The sequence below is a fragment of the Gossypium arboreum genome, chromosome 5, assembly GCF_025698485.1.
Source record: "Gossypium arboreum isolate Shixiya-1 chromosome 5, ASM2569848v2, whole genome shotgun sequence".
Taxonomy (NCBI): Eukaryota; Viridiplantae; Streptophyta; class Magnoliopsida; order Malvales; family Malvaceae; genus Gossypium; species Gossypium arboreum.
The window spans coordinates 4139756-4155844 of NC_069074.1; the positions used below are offsets into that span (position 1 = coordinate 4139756).

At 37.1% G+C, this 16089-nt stretch overlaps 4 protein-coding genes across 4 annotated transcripts; 1 reads left to right on the forward strand and 3 right to left on the reverse strand.

Annotated features, from left to right (window-relative positions):
* Positions 1-17: 17 nt before the first annotated feature.
* On the reverse strand, positions 18-4934 carry LOC108474075 (uncharacterized). The gene is made up of 9 exons (XM_017775971.2): positions 4753-4934; positions 4011-4355; positions 3779-3929; positions 2865-3205; positions 2637-2775; positions 1885-2216; positions 1656-1812; positions 1105-1445; positions 18-894 (listed from the first exon to the last, which is right to left on the reverse strand). The coding sequence occupies exons 2-9, from the start codon at positions 4341-4343 to the stop codon at positions 379-381; spliced, it is 2310 nt and encodes a 769-aa protein (XP_017631460.1). The 5' UTR covers positions 4344-4355; positions 4753-4934; the 3' UTR covers positions 18-378.
* Positions 4935-5105: 171 nt separating this feature from the next.
* LOC108470849 (probable folate-biopterin transporter 2) lies at positions 5106-7950 on the reverse strand. The gene is made up of 5 exons (XM_017772344.2): positions 7096-7950; positions 6611-6870; positions 6410-6505; positions 6167-6337; positions 5106-5981 (listed from the first exon to the last, which is right to left on the reverse strand). Exons 1-5 carry the CDS (start codon positions 7457-7459, stop codon positions 5382-5384), a joined length of 1491 nt encoding a protein of 496 aa, XP_017627833.1. The 5' UTR covers positions 7460-7950; the 3' UTR covers positions 5106-5381.
* Positions 7951-8225: 275 nt separating this feature from the next.
* On the reverse strand, positions 8226-11195 carry LOC108473049 (probable folate-biopterin transporter 2). The gene is made up of 5 exons (XM_017774613.2): positions 10418-11195; positions 9800-10059; positions 9582-9677; positions 9338-9508; positions 8226-9228 (listed from the first exon to the last, which is right to left on the reverse strand). Exons 1-5 carry the CDS (start codon positions 10782-10784, stop codon positions 8641-8643), a joined length of 1482 nt encoding a protein of 493 aa, XP_017630102.1. The 5' UTR covers positions 10785-11195; the 3' UTR covers positions 8226-8640.
* Positions 11196-13769: 2574 nt separating this feature from the next.
* LOC108473602 (protein TIC 55, chloroplastic) lies at positions 13770-15909 on the forward strand. The gene is made up of 3 exons (XM_017775271.2): positions 13770-14415; positions 14544-14646; positions 14730-15909. Exons 1-3 carry the CDS (start codon positions 14009-14011, stop codon positions 15846-15848), a joined length of 1629 nt encoding a protein of 542 aa, XP_017630760.1. The 5' UTR covers positions 13770-14008; the 3' UTR covers positions 15849-15909.
* Positions 15910-16089: the final 180 nt, after the last annotated feature.

Here is a 16089-nt window from a genome sequence, read left to right on the forward strand (position 1 = left end):
TATAACAAAATGCAATCTTTCAAGTAATTACTATTAATTCCTAATTAGGGTAATAGGGTTCGGTTTAGACGTTTCGGAGAAGTGAGACAGGCAGGACGATGTGCATGACTCTTCGTCTTCCTTCAGTACATTACAAGCCTTGCAAAGCATCGTTCAACTCCCTTCCAACATCATTAACAAAAGAACCTCCAGAAACATTAAAATGTTGGAAGTTAGACAACATTACCAGCTCATATGCTACAAAATTTTAGAACCAGGTTCTGTAAACCTTGCCTCCTTGCATACTGGACGGGACTTGGAATATAAATGCTATGCTCGTTGTGGAAAGGAAAAGAAAATGTCAAATATTCCCAGAATTTAACACAGCAAAGGCTACTTCTATGACCTAAGTTTTCTGAGCAACCACTTCTTTCGTAATGTAATGTCCAAAGCCAAAAATGTTTTTGCTTTTCTCTCATCTTCCAGTAGATCACAAGCATCCAACAGGAGCTCATCATCCATGTCCGGAAGGGCTTGAAGTGCATCAACTGCATTTTCTATTGTTGAATAGTTCTTATTTCCATTCTTACTTGCCAATCTTGTGACTGCACCAGCCATCTTGGATAGCATCTTCTGCATCTCCTGCTCGGTTTTCTGTGCCTTGCTTGCTCGTTCCAACTGTGGTGTTGCAATTGACCGTTTCATCTGTTGATCAGACAAATTAATATCCCCACTAAGAGTTTGTAAGTTTCCAGATGCTCTATCCAAAATAACTTCAGAGGCAAAACAATCAGTTCCCTCTCCTAGAACCTGACCACATGGTATTCCTTCTAATACTTCATCTCTGAAAATCTTGCACAAATCACGATAACTGCCCAAGACTTTATCCCTGTACGACACTGCATCTGGGTGTTCCTGTAAAAATTTGCATGTAAAAAACATACTATTGACTATACTAAGAATGATATATGAATATCAACAGATATCTCTTTTAATAGAATATGCAGAGAAAAGAGGCTAATACTACATGGGTATACCTTACCGGCATATGATGTTATGCTAGGACTGGGTTATCAACAGGAGAGTTATGGCCTAAATGATAAACTAAAAGAGTAATGAACGTACCTTCACATAAACTTCCCAGACATCATTGTTTGCCACAACCATTTTCTTATCATTATCCCAAATAAACCCATTATGATTGAGAAGATCACAAATGTCATTGTATTGTTTCAGCAAGCAGATGTAGTGATTTTCCAATATGTTCTTGTCCAATTGAAGCTGAAACTTTTCATTGAATGATTCAACCATATGAACCCATGCCTGTTCATTGAATGCCTGAGCTATCTTATTCTGTTCCCGAACCTGTTCTAGCAGAAGGCCCATAAAAAATTGTTCCATTGGGGTTGTCCACTCAAGTTCAAGATGATAAATACCACCAGGTAAATGGTCATTTTTCTCATTACCTGCATGAATATATAAAACATGCATCAGTGAACAAGTAAAAAAGGAAAACAAAAGTAAAACAATTCTTATGGCATCCAATCCCTTATCATTTTTCAGACCGCATTGGGCTATCTACCTGTGCTAGATATATGCTAATCCTAATTTAGAAAAGAAAGAGAAAAAACTAACCAACAAATAAAAAATGAAACAAGATAATAGATTATATGTACCATTAGAGGTCATCAAGACAGTTGAATAATCATCAGTGCCTGCTTTTTGAGTCAATCTGTTGTATCTTACTTCACAATTTTCTTGTCCAAATATTACACGCAATTTGTGATAGCTTGGCACAGTTTTAACTCTGTATGATCGAGCATCTGGATGTGACTGCATGTACTTCATGTAAGAAACAGGACAAATGCTCCATCAGCAACAAGAAAATAAAATAAAAGAAATCACCTTGATGTAAGCATTCCAGACACTATCTTCAGCTATCACCATGTCCCTTGTTTCATCCCATGAGAATCCACTTTGCTCAAGAAGAATCTTTATGTCGTTGTACAGTCTCCTTAGATGTTTGTATCGATTCTTGAGAACATCTTTATCATAGTGAGAACCAAATTTGACATTGAACGACGTAACCATGTCAACCCAAGCCTGTGTTAAGAATGTCTGTCCAAGTTTATTCCCTCTATGGACCTGGTCTAGCAACAAGTCAATGAGATATCGGTCCATTGGTGGAGTCCAAAATGTTCTTGTACGATCACAATTCATGCTTCCCTTCCTATCACCTGCAAATTAAAAGACCTAGTTAGGAGAAAATACTGACCGGAAGATGAAGACGGAGAAAAAGTTTATTCATCGAATAACCTTGAGATTTCATGTAAGAAGTATATTGTAACCTGCCTCTAATGCACAGTACCATTAGTTTTATAATTTCAGTTTCTTATCTGGTAGGCCAGAAAAGGAAAGATAAGAAAACTGATCCACGCTCAAGATGACAAGCTGTGCAACTCAGGTTTTTCATAGATGATATCCCTGAACTTAAAACTTAATTGAAAACAATGCTACTAATATGTTGATGAGCTTCTCTTGTAACCAGTTGATACATTATCACTCCCCTAGTAGACTCTAGCTGCAATTCTGTATAATACATAGCGAGAATCAGAATCATTTTGAATCTGATTTACTGTTAGAAATTTGGATCTCACCAGCTGTTGCTCTGGAGATGTCACATTCCTGGGTCAAATTATTAAGACTTCCTTCATCAATTGCTTCACCATATATTAGGCCCAAATCGTTGAAGTTTGGAAGGGTTTTCATTCTATATGTTCGAGCATGAGGATGTGCCTACATTAAGTATAAATATCATTAATATATCATATGCATGCAGGTCATGCGCTAATGAGATTGATGAAAACATCTTCACAAACTCATACCTTTATATAAGCATCCCAAACAGCATTATCAGCTGTGATCACTAGCTGCGATTCATCCCACGTGAAACCATTCTGGTTTAGAATAACTTTCACATCACTGTAGTACTTCCACAGTTTCTTATATCTATGTCTCAAAACCCTCTTCCCATGTTGAGGACCAAACTTTGCATTAAATAAAGCAAGCATGTCTGTCCATGCTTGTTTGTTGAATGTATTATCAACCTTATTGCCTTTTCCTGCTTGGTCAAGCATAAGCTCAATAAAATATTGGTCCATTTCTGCATTCCATTCAGTTCTTGGGCGCTCATTATTGGTTGAGGGTAAACTGCCCATTGCATCACCTAAAAAGTTGGGGAACATGCAAGTGAAAGCATATATCTGACATTAGAATATAAATCCATCCATATCTTACGTTAGCATATAAAACCATTAATATAAAAAGTTAATAAAAATGATGATAGCAGTAAAACTAAAGGTTCTGATTTTCCTTTTTTCCCTCAACTAAAACACTTCTGTACCCAAGGAGATCAAGTTACATCAAAGTATTAATGACTTTTGAAGGAAAAAAAATTGGCAAACAAACTACAAGTACAGTAGAAGTTTGGCTTAGTTTATGAGAAATTGCAACTTAGAAACCTAGTTTGGATTTGTAGAATGAAACTCGAATGGTAAAATGGTGAACTTTGGGACAAAAATGACTTGGGACCATTTCCCACTACACAAATGGTCTAGGAACTGCAGAATGAAGTAACTCGCTACTATTTTCTTACTTTTCTTTTCTAATTCTTCTCTCATATTACCAGAAAAGAAGCATTGGTAGCACAAAAGTGACCTATAATATGGATCACATACTTCTCAGTCAAAATCATAGCTACTATCACAATTGAGGTTTATTATATAAAACTGATACACACCCATATTTAACCCTTGGACTTCATCATCAAAGTCCAAATCATGACTAGATCGACTGTATCTTCCATCTGCAGTTGTATACCCATATATCAAGCACAAATCATTGAAATTCAGCACTGCTTTCGTCTTGTAGCATCGTGCATCAGGGTAAGCCTGCATGTATCTCACTATATTTTACTATAAAGAATTCGGACAATTATCAGGTACAAGTAAATGGCAAAGGGGTTGCAGCACCTTGATGTAGGCATTCCAGACATAATCATCAGCTACCACCATTTGTCGAGATTCATCCCAAGAAAACCCATTCTGGCCAAGAAGATTCTTGACATCATTGAATTGCTTCCACAAGTTTGTATAACGACTTTTTAAGACATCTTTGTCATATTGAGATCCGAAGTTTGCATTGAAGACGGCAAGCATGTCAGTCCAGGCTTGTTTAGTGAATGTATGGCCAATCCTATTCCCTCTATGCATCTGCTCCAGCATAAGATCAATGAAATATCGCTCCATTGTAGGTGTCCAGTATGTCCTCGTACGATCAATAGATGTAGGCGTTTGGCTACCCATCGCTATATATTCCTGTGGCACGTTTTTCAATCAACAAAAAGGGACATTTATGCAAACAAAACTGAGAAAACATTCAGTTTCAAAGAATCAATGTCCTCAACCAGAGCCAGATTCCAACGTTATAACTCTTTCAACTTAAAAGTTTCAGACTTTAGGAAAAATCCAAAGCGGGAAAATAGACAAAAATAAAGAAAAACAAAGAAAAGACTTACTCCGACTGAAATTCAGTATAAAAACATAATTTGAACAAAAGAGCCGAAAATTAAGTAATCGAAACAGTCTTAAAATTTCAATCCTTTGAAACACAAAATAGAGTATATTTCCAAAATACTCGAAAAGAATTCTCTTTCAACAAGAACATTGACGAAATTGGAATCCAAGAACATAAAAAGTAAAGAAAAAAGTGTACCCCGAGGCTGAGAGAGGAGAAACGCGATGTTTGGCGCCTAAAGAAACCACAACGGTGATAGTGGGGTGGTGAAAAGTTAACCCTAATCCGGAATAAGGTCAAATCTCCATTCCCTTATTTCCTGTTTGGTTACACATCCAACAAACGCCAAAAGGCTCAATTTGACCTATTCTTCTCTACGTTCTTATTGCTTCGGCCCTTATTTATTGCGTTTGTTAATGGATGCCAAGGCCCATTAGCCCCATCCGTTTATTTTTTATATTTTAATTAATTTATATAAAAGAAAACAATTATATTAGCTTGATTCGGCGGTCAAATGTACATGGCACTTTTAAGGGTTTAAAATGAAATAATTATATGAAGCTGAGAGTTCAATTCAATTCATTCATTCATGTACTCAACATATATAATGTTTCATCACTTCTGAAAAAACAAAACTTTATTTCAGGCTTTGATCTAAACTTGATTTCACAAGCCATTCATGCAGGGAAAACAGACGTGTAAGAATTTTATGATAGGAAACCATCTCGTGGAAATCTTCATTGCGCACCGCTGACTAGAATTCATTGATTTCCACTAAGTTTCAAATAAATGCGTGCTTGTGTGGGACTGTATGATTGTTTTATAGATTATCTACCGTCGACGCTGTTAACAAGTGAGACCAATTCAACGTTACTGGATTCTTCAGCTACCGTCTCATCTTCGCTACCCAACATTTCAGTTGGAAGAATTGAAGAGTTGGGGTCACCTCTGGGAATCAAAAACAAAACACCAAGAGGAGAAAGTCTGAATATGTTTCGAATCAATATCGCCAGCCAAAGATTTCCGAATTTGGTTCGAGTAACATTCAACGTGTGAAGCAGCAAGCCTCCTCCCCATGAGGATGATAGAAGTCCAAAGTTATCAATCGACATGAGCAAGGCAAAGAATGTGCCTTCGATACCTGAAGGACAAAGCTTTGCACTCAGTACAAGAAGGGGCATCCATTTGAGTCGTCCAATCATTTGAGTTACAGCTTCGCCGATCACAACAAAGACAGAATCCGGTATTCCAAACTTCAAGTTTATTCGCAGCACCAATATCAGATCTAACATCCCTGCCAAACCATAGAATAACTGAATCCAGAAAAGCAAGTCTCGAAAAGGATGATCCTTCAATATATTTTGGTAGAGTATTGCCCCCAAGAGTGCACCAACTGCACCAAATGAGAAAATGTAACCAATAGTCTCCTGCATAAGAAAGGGGAACAGCAGGTTCAATACTCTTAGAAATTAAAATCTGCACTTGCATAGTCGCTTTGTATTTCTTTAAGACCTTGTGATATGATCTATTTCTCAAGTTCAAAGGACAAGAACATCGATATACACACATGGTTGCATTGAGTGTCGAAGGACTTTAGTGCAGAATCATATACCTGAGAGAATAAGGGACCCTCCTTCGAGTCTGTGTACCAATAGAACAATCCTTCATTTATATTCAAGCTTAGTGCGAAGGATAGATACATATATAAACAGGGCCTCCAGACCTCGGGACATTTCAATGTTCTCCACATAGCCTTGCCAGCATCGAGGAACTTCTCGCTTACCTGAGTCAAGAAGAGAATTTAGAATATGAATGCAAGATCAACATAGATTCAATAATAAGAGCCAAAGCATACCTCTTTGTAGGCAAAGTTGGCATCATGGGGCTCGAGAAGGACGATCCCAACTGAGAAAACAAGGGCAGCTGGGATAGTCAGCAATCCAAACACCCCCTGCCAAGTAGAAGCCAGAAGCCAATTAACATCTATAGGAAACAAAAGAGTCAAAATATAAATTAAAATTGCATAAACTGATAATGGTGGTAAATGACAGCCAACCTTAGGGCCAATTAGGTGAACAAAAACACCACTGATAGAGAATCCTATGAGAGCTCCAATGGCAGACATCAAACTACACAAGCTTTGCATGTCAGCTGCAAGGGAAGGATTCTTATTGCTGTTCTGTGCTACACATGCATCAACAGTCACATCTGCTATAGCAACCCCAGCACTTCCTGCTGTCAATGCCATCAGGGCAAATACCAGATGCAGCTTGCCGTGCAATGATATTACAAGCATGGATACCAAACCAAGCAAACCTGATATTAACTTTAAAAGTTAAAAAAAAAAAACAATGTTGTACATGCCATCTTATAATATCATTCTCTATTGCTTGATGCAAAATGGAAGCTCCGATTCTACAAGCAAAGATCTAAGTTACCTAAAATTTACAAGACCAGGCAGAATGGGGAACATATGAATGAGAATTTCATATATGGCAACCATGATAAAATGTAAAGAGAAAGTTAGAATGCGTAATTTACCAGATAGAATGAAATAGGGTCGTCTTCTATACCCCCTAATGGGGATAACATCTGTGAGAAGACCCCAAATAGGCTTGACAATCCAAGGAATTGAAGTAATCCCCGTGTAAACCTGAGACTCAGAAGGCTGAACCTTTTGAACATCCTTCATATAATACTCGGTGCCGACACGAGCAAGAGCCCCGCCCAATCCCTGGCTTATTCCATAAGTGGATACAACTGCAAATACAAAACTCCAATGCGTTTCCATGGCAAGCATCCTAAACCAATATATTGGACCCCAGAAACAGTAATACAATCCTTTCGGTCCATTATCTTCCTCCACAGCCTTGTTAGAGGCTCCAATATTCCCTTCCTCCACCATAACTCTTAACTAAAATAGATCACGATCCAGGTCAACTCTGTTTCTAGGACATGAATATTCCATCAACTAAACCAGGATGAGATTCCAAGAACAATGATGAATCTGCTAAAAAAATTCAGATGCGGTGAAAAAGATGGAAAACCAGGTAATAAACCAGAGTTCCCTAAATGGGTTTCTTAAGTTTTTGGAAACCAACAACAAGAACCTTGTAATTTTGTTTACAAGGGTTACAGTTTTTTCAGTTGAAGGAATTTTCTTACACCCTTATAACTATGCAATCTCGAGAAGGACAAGACCAGTATTGTGTCGAAGAAATATGTATTATCTAGCTGTGTAAACCAGATCAGAGAGACAATGGTTCTAAGGTAGAAGAAGGCTTCTCTTTAGTACAGATTTGATTTGACCGGCTAGACAGTAAAACCCTCTCTTGCATTTCTGATCCGTTCCATAAGAAAACAAATTAAATTCGCCGCTCGGGACATTTTTTCCTTGTGATCAAACAAAACTAAAATGTTTTACGTCATTTAACTAATACGTGGCAGAATCCAATTGGACCCTTGGATTTGGCACGCACTAGTAGTATGGAGTTGGTTACCACTTTCTTACAAAATAGATATGTCTAAATAATCACAATATAAATGAGTACATCACAAAATATAATCAAATTATGACAATAAAATGAACTAATAATTGATAAAATTTAAATTAAACTTAACAAAATTAAATTAATTGAACTAATAATTGATACAAAATACAATATAAACATATGTCTTGGAATGTTTTAATCCAAGAATAGCAGAACTAATGATGAAATCTTGACACAATAATATAATTTGATTAAATTAATGCCTTTCGGTTTTAGTAGAAAAAGTTTTTGGAATTTATCGAAATAAATAACATCAAGAGCTTGATCCAAAAGATTCTCTTTTGGTTTGTTTGATAATGATCATATTTATGATGATGAGCTTTGTTGTGAACTGGAATTCAAATGTCTGGGAAGCATATTATGCATAGCAGAATGCGCCATCTTAATTATCATATTCTCTAAGCCATTGTAGAGGCATAAAGTAACGTTGAATTTGCCACCATGTCATGAGCAGAATGATGTATGCCATTGGGAAAGCAAAGCAGGCTATCATTCTCTGCTACACAAGCTTGAAAGTTAATTTGAATGATTCTTGTTAAAACTTATCATCAACGCTGTGAATCAGAGATGCCAACTCAATGTTGTCGGGCTCTGAGGTTTCAGCCTCGTCCTTGGTACTCAACATGAAAGCGTTGGGGTCACCTTTGGGTACCAAAAACAATAGACATAGTGGAGAAACTCTCAGTATGTTTCGGATCAATATGGCGAGCCAGAGATCCTTGAATTTTATCCTTGTAACATTCAACACATGAAGCAGCAAGCCACCACCCCACGAAGATGAAAGATCTCCAAAGTTACCGATTGACATGAGCAAAGCAAAAAAAGTGCCCTCAATACCTGAAGGGCAAAGCTTGGAACAAAGCACAAGGAGGGGCATCCATTTGAGGCGATAAATCATTTGAGAAACAGCTTCACCTATCACAATGAAAAGATAATCCGGTATGCCGAATCTCAAATTCATTCGTTGCACCAACATCAGGTCTAGCATTCCTGCTAAACCAAACAGCAATTGTGTCCAGAACAGCATGTCTCGCAAGGACCGATTCTTCAGCACATTTTGGTACAATAATGCCCCCAAGAAGGAACCAATAGCACCCATTGAGAAAATGTAACCAACAGCCTCCTGCAAAAACCAGAGAAATTGATGATAGAGTATATAAACATACACACACACACATACACACGGTTGTCTTCAGGATTAGACTAGACTACCCCAATGCAGAATCGTATACCTTAGAGAAAGATGGGCCCTCCTTCGAGTCTGTGTACCAATAAAACAACCCTTCATTTATATTCAAGCTCACCATTGTGGATATATACATATATAAACATGGCCTCCAAACATCAGGACCTTTCAAGGTTGTCCACATAGATTTGGCAGCATCATGGAATTTCTGGTTTACCTGAATAAGGAAGAGAATATTAAGATATGAAAACTAGAGCAACTAAGGGTCAATTGTAAAAGCCGAACAACACCTCATTGTAGGCAAAGTTGGACACTTGGGGCTCGGAAAGCAGAATCCCAACTAAAGATATAAGTGCAGCGGGAAAAGTCAGCAATCCGAACACCCCCTGCCAAGGAACAAGATAAATCCTTAGCCTGTATGTACATTAGGCAGCAGAGAAAAAGAAAATCCCTTGAAAAACGAAGAAATATAGCAGAAATCGACTAGAAAAATCAAACAGAAGCCAACCTTTGGACCAATTAGGTGTATAAAAACACCACTAATAGAGAATCCCAGTAATCCACCGAAAGAGTAGCTCAAAGTACACAAGCTTTGCATGTCAGCTGCACGAGAAGGGTGACTAATGCTGTTCTGTGCAACACAAGCATCAACAGTCACATCAGCTACAGCTCCCGCTAAATTTCCTGCTGTTAATGCCAGGATGGCAAAAACCAGTTGCTGCTTGCTGTGCAGTGATATGAAAAGCATTGAAACTACACCAAGCATACCTGAGATTAACATTTACAAGTTAACAAATGGAGAATCAGAAGACTGCGTCAAATAATAATCATTATAACCAATCGTTTTATTTCATTTCCATTTCCTAATTAGTTTCCCACCATAATAAAACAAAGCCAATTTCCATCTCAGGACAATGAGATCTAGTTGATTCGAATATCGTTATACTCAGACCACACATGGACCTTTAGAGAACCGCACCCCCAGCTTCTTAAGTATATTGGAATATACAGGAAGAAATGGACAAGATTTGATCAATAATAGGCACCAGATCTGGCAGTAACTATGGTAATATCAGATTTCAGATAGGCAACGAAAGAAGAGGTAGAAATAGAATGTGTGGCTTACCTGATAAAATGAAGTAAGGCCGTCTTCGATAACCCATTATTGGAACAACATCAGTGAGAAGCCCCCAAATAGGCTTGATAATCCAAGGGATGGAAGTAATCCCTGAATAAACCTGAGCCTCGGAAGGCTGCACCCTCTGAACATCCTTCATGTAATACTCTGTGCCGATGCGAGAAAGAGCCCCTCCCAACCCCTGATTTATCCCATAAATCGATACAACTCCAAATACGAAGCTCCAATGCATTTCCACTACAAGCATCTTAAACCAATATATGGGACCCCAAAAACAGTAACATACTCCTTTGGGTCCATCATCTTCCTCCACAGCCTTCCTACAGGCTACTTCTATATTCTCTTCTTCCACCATATATATGTTATAGCTCACTCCAAATCAACAATGACCTTGGTCAAGCTCAGGTTGGTCATGTATAACCGATCAACAGCAGCGACTCCTAGAACAATGTTGAGCCTTCTAAATTTTTATATGAAGAAAAAGATTGGAAAACGAGTTGACAGATAAAATAAGTTCCCAAAATGGATTACATGAACTTTCTTACACCTTATATATATCAACGAATGTAATAAAAAAATAACTCTTTCGTCTAAATATAGGTCTCAAGTAGATGAAGAGGAAATCGTTTTCTAGATGAAAGAAGGTCCTCTAAAAACCAGATTTGACCAAACCCCTTTTTTTTTTTTTTGGCACAAAAAACCAGATTTCTTCACAAAAGATGAAAAGAATTTTTTTTAAAAAATATATAGTTTATTGAGAGTTTTTACGTTCAATTTTGTTTTCTTTAATTAACATTGTTTAAATTATATTACTAATGATATCTGGGAAGGTCATGAGTTTTGTCGTTTGTTTTTCCCTGTGATGAGCCCCATAAAAGATGCTCATGTGGCCAATTAGAAAATATTACTGTGCAAGTTGCAACTTGGGTTAGTTTTTGTGGGTGGAGTTTCAAAATCAGTCAATATTTTTCGTATCCACCTCTTATTTAAGAAATATATTATATGATTAATTGGCTAAAATGATAAAAGGTTTTTATTCTTCAGACATGGCAGCATCTATTGTCCCATGCGAACTTGGGACATTGGCATAGATCATAACACTTTATTTCCTTCTATCTTCATGCTTATGTCCTAAAAAAGGTACCAATGTCCCATGTTTCTGGATGTCGGAAAACAACAAAGTAAGAAAGATTCAAAATAATATTATTATAATGCGATAGTACGTTTTACCCAAATTGCAAAATGGAGACCTTATTAATTATATTTATTAATTGATTCAAATGGTTAGTCCTTGATTAAATAGAATAATAACACTTATGATCCCTCTAGTTTCCCGTTATTCACTTTAAACTTTTTTAAAAATATATTTAACTCTTAACTTTTTTTAAAAAAATTATACTTCTTTTTATTTTAGCATGTACTCTATGTATATAAAGTATTTGGCTCCTAGGATTTGATGTCAAGAGCCTTGGAACTTTATGTTACAATACTAGTACCTAGTACCTATGATGGCTTTAGCAGCACGGTCTTAATATCTGTTAGTTGGATTGGTTCATAACTTTAAATAAGTTACCGTAACTCTTATTAAATGACTTCAATATTTTTGTTTTAAAAAACCCAAATTGTACGAAGACAAAACTGGCACAGATTGAATCATCCAAGTTGTGATAAAAATAATGCTGGAGCATTTACTTGAAATTTTCAAATGTGGAGAAAAGGCCCAGCCCGATGCCAGAAAGGATGAGGTAACCAAAACATGTTTTTTTTTAGTTCTGGAAATGTTTCGTTCACATTGACAGTGAAGCAGTGAAAGATAACACAATCCTAAAATAAAATTTATTAAGCCCAATATTCCCCACCCACCAACCATCAATACCTGGATGAAGAACAGTTTGTGGGGAAAAATAATGACCCTTCAGATATGATAGCAGTCAAGTTCGTATAGTGTTGTGAAGTAACTAGTCATTGTGCACAATAAAGAATTGTATATAAGGACGGTCAGTTTTGGGAATCCCAACATGAAAAAAGCCCCATTAATATACTTTTCAGACCAATATCTGTAGTAATAATATCCACCCAAAATGTATTGTATTTCTACTTATCTAAAATGCATGAATCAATGTAGTAAATCAACTTGCAATGATTATATAAATAAATGTCTTTTCCGCAAGCACGAGCCAGTAGCGGCAAATACAAATTATTGGTGTCTATGCAACTCAAATCCTCATTAGCATTGTTGTAATATGGATTTCCAAGCATCATTTATTTTGTACCAATAGGTCACATAATGGCATGATTCCAGCAAAATTAGTATTCTGCACAACTATCAGATTTGTCATATCCTGCATGTTTTTACTAATAGAGGATAATCGATATCTATGAGAAAGAGAACGGCAAATATTGAGTTTTCTTTCCCACTAACGTAGGGGAGTCATAATGATTTTTTTTTTGCTCATTATATTTATAATATTAGATAATGCATGTTTGCAGTCTACGTATTAAAAGTTTTGTTAAATTAATTATTATATTTAATATAAAATATCGTCTAACTAATAATTTAATTATTAAAAGCATAAAGATACTAATTAGTTAAAGTAACTTTGTCACATCGGGGTGGAATCTAAGTTTTGAATAAAATCTTAATTTGTAAATTATATTAAATTATGGGCTAATTTTTATTTTAATTATTTAATTAAAAAATTACAGTCTGATAATTAAATTATTTAAAAAGTTTTTATTTAGATCGTTGGGTTTTTAAGTTTTTCTTTTACAAAAAAGTTTCGTAAGCAAGTTTTATGTGACTATTCGACAATCAATATAGTAGATCAATACTCATCAACGAGTAAAAAAATATACCGTAAATCCAACTCGATATAACAGTCAATGTTAGAGACCAAAGAAAAAAGTTACTTGAGTTTTGATTTGTAGATTCATAAAGTTTAAAGTTGTTTTATAAAAAAATTAAATTGTAAAAAAAGAAAGGAAAAGAGAGCTTCTAATTAGTGTAGGTAGTGTGAATAAACAAAGTCATATAACGTCAATTTTAACAATCTAATGATTTAAATGAAAGTTTTTGAATAATTTAATAATCAAATTATTACTCTTTTTGACTAAATGATTAAAATAAAAATTTATCCATAATTTAATGGCTAATTGTATAATTTAGCCATAAATTAAAAACTCAAATCTACCGCATGAAATGAGTAGCTTCGGACCCTTTGACATCCCCTCTGGTCACAGTGCAAATGTAGCAGCGTAAATGTTTTTTTTTTTCTTTGGCTTAAAGAGGAAAGCCACGAGTGGGTCCTGCGCTGCTAAATAACAAAAAAAATTAGATGAAGCAAATGACCAAAAGTCCAAATGTAAAGCAACAGATGTGAAGATGTGGAACCAAGGCTGCGCCTTGTTTGGTGAACTTTCTTTTCCTTTTCTCTGAGAAAATGTGTGGTTACGAGTAGAGCAACCTTCCCGCAAGCAACCCCCACCCTCCCAGTTTCATAGCACGATTTCTCTCTTTTCTAAGCATTTCCCCCCTCTTCTTCTTCCTTTTTGATACCGGAATTTACTCTACCCAATATCATGGCTCTATCTTTGAGTCCATGTCTCCCTCACACTACTTATCTGTCTAAGGCACTTTCCACCTCAAAACTAACAACCATTAGCGTAAGTTTCAACAACCCATTACTTGGTTTTAAACCAGTGAAGTTGAGAAACAACCAGGTGAGATGCCATGCAGTGACTGATTTGAAGAGTGCATCTTCTCTGGATCAGAGCAAAGGAGAAGGTGATGATCGTGGTGAGGAGGAAAGCAAAGGGGATAGGATCGTGGCGGATTATAATTGGACTGAGGAGTGGTACCCACTTTACCTCACCAAGGATGTACCTGATGATGCTCCTCTTGGTCTCACTGTGTTTGACCAGCAGCTCGTCTTGTATAAAGATGGCAACGGGGTGCTTCACTGTTATCAAGATCGATGCCCCCACAGGTAATCCCTTGCCACTTTCATCTCTAACCTACCATGTGTAAGCATGCAATTATTCATGGGACCAGTTTGAGTTGAAAACTTGAGCTTCATATTAAATGATTTTTTACCTTAGCTCTTCTTGATTTAAGGTTAGCCAAGCTATCTGAAGGTCAATTGATCGATGGTAGACTTGAATGCCTGTACCATGGTTGGCAATTTGAAGGCAATGGAAAATGTGTCAAGATACCTCAGGTCTGCATGTACATAAAATTTTTTATTTACCTCGTTAGAGTGCATTAAGCTACCATATGTTGATAAGACTTTTCTCACAACAGATTCCAGCTGATGCCAAAATTCCTCGTTCAGTTTGCGTTAAGACATATGATGTGAAAGAGTCCCAAGGAGTTGTATGGGTATGGATGTCACAGACGACTCCACCAAACCCTGAAAAACTACCATGGTTCGAGAACTTCGCCAGACCAGGGTTTCAAGACACTTCAACTATCCATGAACTTCCATACGACCACTCCATTCTCCTTGAGAACCTCATGGATCCTGCACATATCCCTATCTCTCATGATAGAACTGATTGGACTGCCAAAAGGGAAGATGCTCAGGCGCTTCTGTTTGAGGTAACAGAACGTACGGATAGAGGATTCGCTGGCTGGTGGGGTAAAGAAAAAGATGGATCCATGCCCAACTTCTTACGCTTTGATGCACCATGTGTTCTTCAGAATAACAGAGAACTGGTTGATAAAGATGGAGAAAAACACTACTTTACAGGTCTCTTCCTTTGCAGACCAACTGGACAAGGGAAATCTATGCTTATTGTTAGGTTTGGAGGAACCAAAAGATCTCCATTGGCGAAGCTATTCCCTAAATGGTATTTCCATCAGAATGCAAGCAAGGTCTTCGAGCAAGATATGGGATTTTTGTCATCCCAGAATGAGGTACTCATGAAAGAAAAGGTTCCCACAAAAGAGTTGTACATTAATTTAAAGTCCTCGGATACATGGGTTGCTGAATACAGGAAGTGGATGGATAAAGTTGGGCATGGAATGCCTTACTATTTTGGTCACAGCACCTTATCTCCACCGAAACTACCTGCAGTGGTAGAACATGCACCGGCAGGACTCATTGCTGGAGTTTCGGCATCTTCACCAGCTAAAGGTGGGATTGGAACAATGCATGCTCCCAATTTGGCTAACCGATATTTCCGCCATGTGATCCATTGCAAGGGTTGCAGTAGTGTAGTCAAAGCTTTTACAGCTTGGAAAAAGGGGCTTAGTGCAGCAGCTCCAGTGCTTACTGCATTAGCAATTCTAGCATCCAGCAGACAGTGGAAGGCCTTTCTTGTTCTATCGGCAACATTGTGCTTGGGTGGAGCCTATGCATGCTCCACTGCAGTCGCAATGAACACAACAAACTTCATAAGAGTACATAGGAGATTGTAATTTTGAAACCAGCGAATACCATCTCATATGAATCATTTCCCTCTTATTTTCATAGACAAAATTGCACACGTCCATATACTTTAAGATGTAGATGGTGTTGGCAGTCCACGTTAATTTCTTCTGATTGCATCCAAATCGTATGGTTACTTGTTTCCCTTTTCTTTTCTAAGAACAGAAGAGTAAATTTAAGACTGTTTACAGCAGGTGTGATCTAGTGTAATCGTTCAACTAAATTATAGAT

What these genes read in the sequence shown, in the direction of transcription:
- LOC108470849 (XM_017772344.2), bottom strand. Translation starts at nt 7,459, where the DNA reads ATGGTGGAGGAAGGGAATATTGGAGCCTCTAACAAGGCTGTGGAGGAA. An exon ending in TTCACCTAATTGGCCCTAAG is followed by an intron (nt 6,506 to 6,610) that starts GTTGGCTGTCAT and finishes TCTACTTGGCAG; the next exon opens with GGGGTGTTTGGATTGCTGAC. An exon ending in CCAACTTTGCCTACAAAGAG is followed by an intron (nt 6,338 to 6,409) that starts GTATGCTTTGGC and finishes TTCTTGACTCAG; the next exon opens with GTAAGCGAGAAGTTCCTCGA.
- LOC108474075 (XM_017775971.2), bottom strand. Translation starts at nt 4,343, where the DNA reads ATGGGTAGCCAAACGCCTACATCTATTGATCGTACGAGGACATACTGG. An exon ending in TCTGGAATGCCTACATCAAG is followed by an intron (nt 3,930 to 4,010) that starts GTGCTGCAACCC and finishes AGATACATGCAG; the next exon opens with GCTTACCCTGATGCACGATG. An exon ending in AGTCCAAGGGTTAAATATGG is followed by an intron (nt 3,206 to 3,778) that starts GTGTGTATCAGT and finishes CCAACTTTTTAG; the next exon opens with GTGATGCAATGGGCAGTTTA.
- LOC108473602 (XM_017775271.2), top strand. Translation starts at nt 14,009, where the DNA reads ATGGCTCTATCTTTGAGTCCATGTCTCCCTCACACTACTTATCTGTCT. An exon ending in CAAGATCGATGCCCCCACAG is followed by an intron (nt 14,416 to 14,543) that starts GTAATCCCTTGC and finishes TCTTGATTTAAG; the next exon opens with GTTAGCCAAGCTATCTGAAG. An exon ending in AATGTGTCAAGATACCTCAG is followed by an intron (nt 14,647 to 14,729) that starts GTCTGCATGTAC and finishes TTCTCACAACAG; the next exon opens with ATTCCAGCTGATGCCAAAAT.
- LOC108473049 (XM_017774613.2), bottom strand. Translation starts at nt 10,784, where the DNA reads ATGGTGGAAGAAGAGAATATAGAAGTAGCCTGTAGGAAGGCTGTGGAG. An exon ending in GCCTTACTTCATTTTATCAG is followed by an intron (nt 10,060 to 10,417) that starts GTAAGCCACACA and finishes TGTTAATCTCAG; the next exon opens with GTATGCTTGGTGTAGTTTCA. An exon ending in CCAACTTTGCCTACAATGAG is followed by an intron (nt 9,509 to 9,581) that starts GTGTTGTTCGGC and finishes TTCCTTATTCAG; the next exon opens with GTAAACCAGAAATTCCATGA.